This window comes from Trichechus manatus, unplaced genomic scaffold (genome assembly GCF_000243295.1).
Source record: "Trichechus manatus latirostris isolate Lorelei unplaced genomic scaffold, TriManLat1.0 scaffold00038, whole genome shotgun sequence".
In the NCBI taxonomy this organism is placed as follows: Eukaryota; Metazoa; Chordata; class Mammalia; order Sirenia; family Trichechidae; genus Trichechus; species Trichechus manatus.
The window spans coordinates 14,155,220-14,163,395 of record NW_004443974.1 but is presented as its reverse complement, the minus strand read 5'-3'; the positions used below and the strand labels follow the sequence as shown (position 1 = coordinate 14,163,395).

The 8,176-nt window shown below is 42.8% G+C and overlaps 1 protein-coding gene across 1 annotated transcript in view; it reads left to right on the top strand.

Moving 5' to 3' along the window:
• The window catches only part of CUNH9orf78 (chromosome unknown C9orf78 homolog), a 14,379-nt gene extending 6,828 nt beyond the window's left edge, over positions 1-7,551 (top strand). The window contains exons 3-9 of the mRNA XM_004375756.2: positions 2,398-2,449; positions 2,599-2,669; positions 3,065-3,142; positions 3,878-4,075; positions 4,756-4,892; positions 4,986-5,084; positions 6,903-7,551. Of these exons, the coding sequence (XP_004375813.1) occupies positions 2,398-2,449; positions 2,599-2,669; positions 3,065-3,142; positions 3,878-4,075; positions 4,756-4,892; positions 4,986-5,084; positions 6,903-6,994 (727 nt within the window). The 3' untranslated portion in view covers positions 6,995-7,551. The remainder of the gene's footprint in view (positions 1-2,397; positions 2,450-2,598; positions 2,670-3,064; positions 3,143-3,877; positions 4,076-4,755; positions 4,893-4,985; positions 5,085-6,902) is intronic.
• Positions 7,552-8,176: the final 625 nt, after the last annotated feature.

Sequence of the window (8,176 nt, the reverse complement as noted above, 5' to 3'; positions counted from 1 at the left end):
CTTCTCATCTTTCATGATATCAGGGAAGTTTTCTGCCAACAAATCTTCAACAATTCTGTCTTTTCTGTTATACCCCCCTGTTCTGGTACTCCCATCACTCATAGGTTATTCCTCATGACAGAGTCCCCCATAATTCTTAGGGTCTTTTTATTTTTTAAAATTCTTTTATCTGATTTTTCCTCAAATCAGTTGGCGTCAAGTGCTTTATCTTCAGTCTCACTAATTCTGATTTCCATTGCCTCAATTCTGCTCCTATGACTTTCTATTGAGTTGTCTAATTCTGAAATTTTATTGTTAATCTTTTGGATTTCTGTTTGCTGTCTCTCTGTGGATTCTTGCAGCGTATTAAATTTGTCATTATGCTCTTTTATAACCTTCTTAAGTTCCTCTGTTGCTTTGCCTGTGTGTTCTTTTGCTTGGTCTTCGTTTTGCTGATCTCCTTCCTGACCTCTTGAGGAGTTCTGTATATTAATCTTTTGAATTCTACCTCCAGTAATGCCAAGATGTTCTCTTCCTCCCGAAGATTTCTTGATTCTTTGTTTTGGGAGCTTGCTGAATCCATCATGGCCTGCCTCTTTAAGTGATTTGATATTAACTGTTGTCTCTGAGCCATCAATAAGTTATTATATTATTTTACGTTTGCTTACTGTGTCCTAGCTTCTTGTTTTGTTTTGATATGCCCAAATAGGCTGCTCGTGTGAGCTAATTTGATTATTAGTGTCTTTGAAGCTGTCATGTCCTGTCTCCATGTGGCTAGAGCTGTTACTAGGTATGTGAGCCCAAGAGTCCATTTACTTTTCTTGTGTGGATTCAGCTCAGGTGTCTAGGTCGTTGGTCACTGATTGTGTGGTGCAGTCTCTCACCTACCGTCCTAGATGGGCAGCAGTGATTGGAGTAGGCACAGGTATCTGGCTGCAGTAGGGGGTCATGTGCTAATCAAGGCAGGGGGCTGATGGCTGCCCCTTAGTGTGTGAGTGGAAGGCACGTCCCTGTTCCCTAGAGCACATAAGTAGGGGGGTTTTGCAGCCAGACTATGGGCACCCAGTGCTGTTGGCTGTAAGGACTGGAAGGCAGCACTTATTCTTGGACCCGTCTCATGTGGCTTGGTGGTGTGGGTGGAGCCACCAGCCCTCAGGCCCCTGATGTGGGTAGGTGAGGACACTGCTTTATGGGCAGAGTAGTGTCAAATGTCACGAATCTGCCACTCTCCGTTATAGCTGATACAGATGAAAATAGGCTTTAGGTATATACCCTGTTGTACTGTGCTAATGAGGGCCTACACTGTTGAAATGAGCCCACACAGGTCTATGCAGGGGTGAAAGGCACTCAAAGTCCATGGACCCCTTATGCCTGTGCCTAGGCAAGGAGTTGTGCCTACTCTGAGTTCCTGGTTTAGGGGAGCCAGCAGATTATTTTTTCCCGTTTGTTAATTTGTTCCCTCTCCAAGGCCGGGAGAATAGCTCAGGGCGCGTGACGGGTCCTACTTCTGCCCCAGGTGACTCGGCAGTTGGTGAAGCCTTCCCAGACCCGGTGCAGAGCAGGGAGCAGGGAGGTAAATGGGAGAGAGGTTTTTCCCAAAGGGGGATGTTTTTGATCCCCGTGGTAGGCCAGATGCAAGTACCTATCTTTCGCCGATCGAGCTCTGCTTCTCACTGGTGCTGGATGCCTGAGTAGAACTCTCTGCCGCTGCGTCTCTGCTGATGTGGAAAATGCACTCCCCCAAACGCCACTGTTTGCCTCACCATGCACACGAGCTGATCCAGCCTGAAGGGCTCCAGCTCCTGCCAGGTCAGGTCTAGCAACTCCTCACTGCTTCTGAACCCTCTCTCTCTCCCTCTGCCACTGAGTCTGATTCCTCAACTTTGCCTTTGATGTTCAGGGCTCCTAGATTGTCATATATATTCGATTCACTTGTTTTTTCGGATCTTTGTAGTAGGAGGGACCACCGGAAGCATCTGACTAGTCTGCCATCTTGGCCCAGCCTCCTTTCATAAACTTTTTAATGGCTATGTAATATCCCACAAGATGTATGTACCATAATTTATTAACTAATCCCCTATTTTGGGACATGTAGGTAATTTTGTAAATTTTCACCATCAACGAAGGCTGCAATAGATAATCTCTTCCGTTTGTCTTTAGCTGCATTTTCCCTGAAGGCAAAATCTTAGAAAAGAGATTACCAGGCTAAGGGGATACCAAATGGCTTTATGGGAAAGTGTACCACTTCACTGCCACCCCCTGCATCCTCCAGAAACTAGAGTGTTTATTGAGCTGTTTTATTCTTGTGGGCTTATTCTAGGCGGCTTTGCACTAATGTAACTTACAGACCTCCTGAGTATTCCTCCTGATATCTGAAATATTCTCTCTCTCTCTCTCTTACTTTTTGGTTTTTCTCAGTGCTGTGGCCCTGCTGGTGGGGGAGAAAGTACAGGAAGAGACCACTCTAGTGGTAAGTTGTGGGGCCCTCCCTGGGCTGTGGGTAGATGTGGCTGCCCTTTCTTAGGTGGGTGGTTGTTTTATTTGTTTTTCTTTTTCTTTAAGGAGATTCTACTGCCAGTTATATAGATGCTTCTTCTAAACTGCATTTGCTTTCTACAGGATGATCCCTTTCAGGTGAAGACAGGTGGTATGGTGGACATGAAAAAACTGAAGGAGAGGGGCAAAGATAAGTAAGTACAGGACGTGCTAGGGTGTAAACCCACCTTTAGCGTGTGTCTGGGCCCTTTTGCTCTCAGAGAGCCTTAGAGTGAGGTGGGTAGACTCCTTTGGTAAAGTTTTTTTTTTTTTTTTACAAAAAATAAAGGTTATTATTATTATTACTTTAAGAAGAAAAAACACAATTACATTCAATCAGTACAAAAGTTTAAAAAATAAAAGGATCCACTCATTTCCTAGAGGTCAGCAGTTTGCTTGCATATATTTCTAGAGTTTCTTCTATTTACATGCCATGTATATTTCATTTTTCCCCAAACATAAACAGCATCATACTATCCTTTATTTTGTTGTATGCCTGTTTCATTGAGTTGTAACTTTAAAGATCACCCTCACTGTTCTTTCCCTGTAGGATTAGTGAAGAAGAAGACCTCCACCTGGGGACATCATTTTCCGCAGAAACCAACCGAAGGGATGAGGATGCAGACATGTAGGTCTACGGCTATGAACAACTGGGGGTGGGCTCCAGCCAGATACAGTCTAAGATATTTCATCAAAGATGACATTTCTGTAATTTTCCAAAGATGTCAAAGTTGGCCTCCTTCTCCTCACCTCCCAGACTTGAGAACTTTGCAAACTTCCTGAAAATTCTTTAAAAGGGTGTATCCTAGGATTTTAGATTTTAGGGATAAATATGGACTTGCCCACTTTTTACTTTCCCAACAAGGCTGTTAAGCAAATAGCTACCATCTACCATCTTTCTATCTTCAAAGAATCTTACATATCATAACACCATAAGGTATAATCTTACAATATAGGCCGGTGCTTTAAATTGAAAAAATTTAGCTTGATGAAAAAACTCAAGTTATTTTTCTCATTTCTCCATGGAATGATGAAAGCTTTATCATGGACTGATGCTGGTCTGTTTGATAGTGTTGTTGTTGTGTGCCATTGAGTAAATTCTGACTCATAGCAATTCTGTAAGACAGAGTAGAACTGCCCCATAGGGTTTTCTAGGCTGTAGTCTTCACAGGAGCAGATCACCAGGTCTTTTCTCCAGGGAGCCACCGGTGGGTTCAGACAGCCAACCTTTTAGTTACCAGCCAAGCGCTTAACCATTGCGCCACCAGGGCTCCTTTTTGTTAGTGTTAGGGACCACTAATTTAGAAAACACCTGTTCTGAGCTCCTGTTTCCTCCCTGAGGCCTGTGTGTTTCTCATTTTAGGATGAAATATATTGAGACAGAGCTGAAGAAGAGGAAAGGGATTGTGGAACATGAGGAACAGAAAGTAAAGCCAAAGAATGCAGAGGACTGTCTTTATGAACTTCCAGAAAACATCCGTGTTTCCTCAGCAAAGAAAACTGAGGAGATGCTTTCCAACCAGATGCTGAGCGGCATCCCTGAGGTGGACCTGGGCATTGAGTGCGTTTCAGGCCCGTTGTCTCGCCTCCCTCTGGCCCTAGGCAAAAGGAAGAGCTCTCTGCTTCCCAGTTAAAATTTAAGGGGACTATTTCTTACCTGTCTCCTTGGAAACCTACAAATATAAACTATTATCATTCTTTGTGGCAGGCATGAGATGGTTGTTGCCAGGAGTTTCAGGGTTGCAAGGCTTAGTCAGGGCAGCTGAAGAGACTTAAGGGACCCTGACCGCTAAAAGCAAAAGTTTTTAACTTTTGTCACAGCTCTTCAACTGTTCTAATCAGGACCTTTTATTCTGTTTTATTCTAGCGGAAGCAACATTAAAGGTTCAACCAACCCCTCACTCTGCGATCCTCCTTTCATTTTAACTACAAAATACCTGCTTTGAAAGGGGATTGCCATGGAAGAAATACAATGGTCAGAATCATCTTTGGGTGTAATAGAAAGTTGAGAGACTCCTGAGTTCTCAAATCTCTTCTAGCCTTACTAGCTCTGAGCCTTAGACAGTTCACTTAACTCCTCTTAGACTTGATATCCTCTTAACCAGAAGCTGGAGAGAACTGTGCCCTAAGAAAGATGATTTCCTTGTGCAGTGGTGGGTTGCCAGCCTTACTAGCCATTTCCGTCTGAGTACCAAACATGCTATCAATCTAATCCATGGTCTGGCTCCTTTCTCCCTGTAGTGCCAAAATAAAAAATATTATTTCCACGGAGGATGCCAAGGCCCGACTGCTGGCAGAGCAGCAGAATAAGAAGAAAGACAGTGAGACATCCTTTGTGCCCACCAACATGGCTGTGAATTATGTGCAGCACAACCGATGTAAGCATCTCTGGGAAAGCAGCCCATCCCTGCCCCCACCCATTGGGAACACCACATACAGTCTGACATGTCCCCTGATCTCTTTTGGTCCAGTTTATCATGAGGAGCTCAACGCCCCCGTACGGAGAAACAAAGAAGAACCCAAAGCCCGGCCCTTGAGAGTAGGCGACACCGAGAAGCCAGAGCCTGAGCGTGAGTACAGCAGGGCTGCCTGCAGCTGTCAGTGCTCTGGGGTCAGCGCTGGAGGGCTCACAGAGGCAGAGTGGGCTGGGGAGGGGCATCTGGGTTCCAGTCCATGCTCTGAACCACAACCACATGCCTTCACCTCTCCAAGCCTCAGTTTCCTCATCTATAAAATGGGAATAGTAGCAGAACCTCTTGAGCTGTCTCTGAGGATTTAGTAGGCTATCGATATAGTACAGATCCCAAAAATTAGAAAATTTCAATAATTGCAAAAATGAATTAAAGTCAGCAGATGAATGGGTAAGCAAAATGTACATACATACAGTAGAATATTATTCAACCATAAAAAGTAATGAAGTTCTGATACATGCTACAACATGGATGAACCTTGAAAACATGCTGATGGGGAGTGATTGCTTGATGGGTACAGAGTTTCTGTTTGGGATGATGAAAAAGTTCTGGAAATAGATAATGGTGGTGGTTGCACAACATTGTAAAGTATAATTAATGCCATTGAATTGTATAGTTCAAAATGGTTAAAATGGCAAATTTTATGTTCTATATAAAATTTTTTAAAAATCATACCCCCTCCTCCAAAAAAAATTACTCGTAATTTCACCACCCAAAGACAACCACTATTAACATTTTTGTGTATAATCTTTCAGTAATACACCTTGCATGTCTCCCCATGATAGTAAATGATGTTTTTGTTTTTTCTTGGTGAAAATATACATAGCAAAACATGCACCAGTTCAATAATTTCTACATGTACAATTCAGTGTTTTCATTTTTATTGGCAGTATCACGTTCCATTGTTTAGATAGATGTACTGTAGTCTAACCATGCCCTTCTTGTTGGACCCTTAGATTGTTTCCAGTTTTTCCCTATTTCAAACAATGCTTTCCTGATCATTCTTAAATATATCACGTCCTTAGGCCACATTCTGAGATTTTGCCAATTTATCCTCCAGAAATGTGATGCTAACTTGTTCTCCCATTGCCAGCATCTAACAGTGCCCTTTCCCCACATGTTCACCAGCACCAGGTGGTGTCATCTTTTCTGTCAACAATGGTATAATTCTGAAGAAATGCTAAATTTGTTGAAGTTTCCAAAAATTCACCCTGTTGATGTGTTTTCTTACTTCCTACCTGGGAAATTATTTTTTGTAATATTTTAGTTGTATGTCCTTGATCTCAGAATAGTTTCATGTTATTAACATGTAGTGGAGTCTCCAGATGTGGGTTCAGACCTCAGCCTGCCTTCACTTTCTTAGTGACCTTAAGCAAGTCACCTAAACTCTCTGAGCAGGGATGGTGATATGCCCCCGTCTAGGGTAGTTGTGAGGATTAAAGGAAATAATGCCTACTATTGTTCAGCTAGGGGCCCCGGTGGCACAGTGGATAAGCGCTTGGCTGTCAACCAAAATGTCAGTGGTTGGAACCCACCAACCACTCCACAGGAGAAGGATGTGGCAGTCTGCTTCCATAAAGATTTACAACCTTGGAAATCCTGCAGGGCAGTTCTACTCTGCCCTATAGGGTCGCTATGAGTCGGAATTGACCTGATGGCAGCAGGTTGGTTATTGGTCACCTATTTAGTGCTGATGTCAGCATTATTTCGGCTGGCACTTGACTTCAGTGTATGCGTATTATTTTCATTCATTCAATAACAGGTATTTACTAGTCCTACTGTGTTCCTGTTCACTGGGTTAGACCCTGGGGCTCCTCTGGGGAATGCAGCAGGCATGATCGTTGCCTGTGTGGACTTAAAGTCTAGCAAGTGGGTTCTAGCATGGCAAACAGCCTTTCCCATTCTTTTCCTTCTCAGGGTCTCCTCCTAACCGCAAGCGTCCCTCTAACGAGAAGGCCACTGATGACTATCACTATGAGAAGTTCAAGAAGATGAACAGGCGGTACTGAGGGTGGCTGAAGGGGAGAAATGCAGGATGGGATGTAAATAGCACCTCCTCCTCCCACGGAAACAGGTTTCATGGACAAGACCTGATGATTTATTAGTGGACAGTTCCAAAAACAGACTCTTGGTGCTGCTGCCTACCTGCTGGATTTTTCAAGCAATGAATTTATAACCTTTTGAAACAAAATATACAGTTTTCCTATTTGGGGACAAACTCTATTCTTGTGAGCATTATTAAATCTTATCTGTAAATATGTTGACTTTCTGTTTGTTCTGGATCAGGAGGAAACAGCTATGTGTTCAGGGTGAGATAATACCCTTTAGATTGTGTTTTTATTATATATGCAATCATGTCTTCTTCCAAATATCTGGAATGGGGTTCAGAACTACATACTTCATTGCAGCCTGTCTAGAGTGGATCCATCTGGCAGCAGAAATATGTAGGATGGGACCAAAGGGACACTCATATTTTCTGGCTTTTACAAAGTTACCTGTTTCTTTTCATTAAAAAAAAAAATTCTATCACTTTTAGCACATAATTATTAAATACGAAATGAATCCAGCTTTGTTGCTTGTAATGTGTTTCTTTAACCAACATTAGGTAATTTTTCAAGTCCAGGGGTTGTACAGCTCAAATGCAAAACTGAATTACTGAGATAGACTTTCTCATTTAGTTCAAAAGACACGGACATGCTCCCACCAATCCAGCGTCCAGTTACTGTCGCAAGTACATGGCTACTTGTGCTGTCATTTTTCCTGAGCAGTAACACGTCAGGATGAGGAAGGAACAGTTCAATTAACTTCTGGGCTGATTTAGAGTGGGTGTTGCCTTTAGAGAGATTTGGCTCTGGAGTCAGTCAGGTCTGAGCCCTGCTCACAGCTTACTAATTGTGCCCTTGGACAAATACCTTTCCCTCTGAGCCTCAGTTTTGTCATCTGTAAAATGAAAATTGTTTTGTTTTCTCCACTAGAATGCAAGGTCAATGAAGGCAGAAAGTATGTATCCCTTATTTTTTCTTTGAATCCTCAGGACCTAGCCCGTTGCCTGATATGTAGGTGGTCCTCAAAAATATGAAGGAATGTATGAGTGAATAATCCTTACCTCCAGCATGGTGAGGATGAGAGATGATATGCAAACTGTTTGGTTTATAATAGGTGCTCAATACCATGTTATTTTTAATATAATG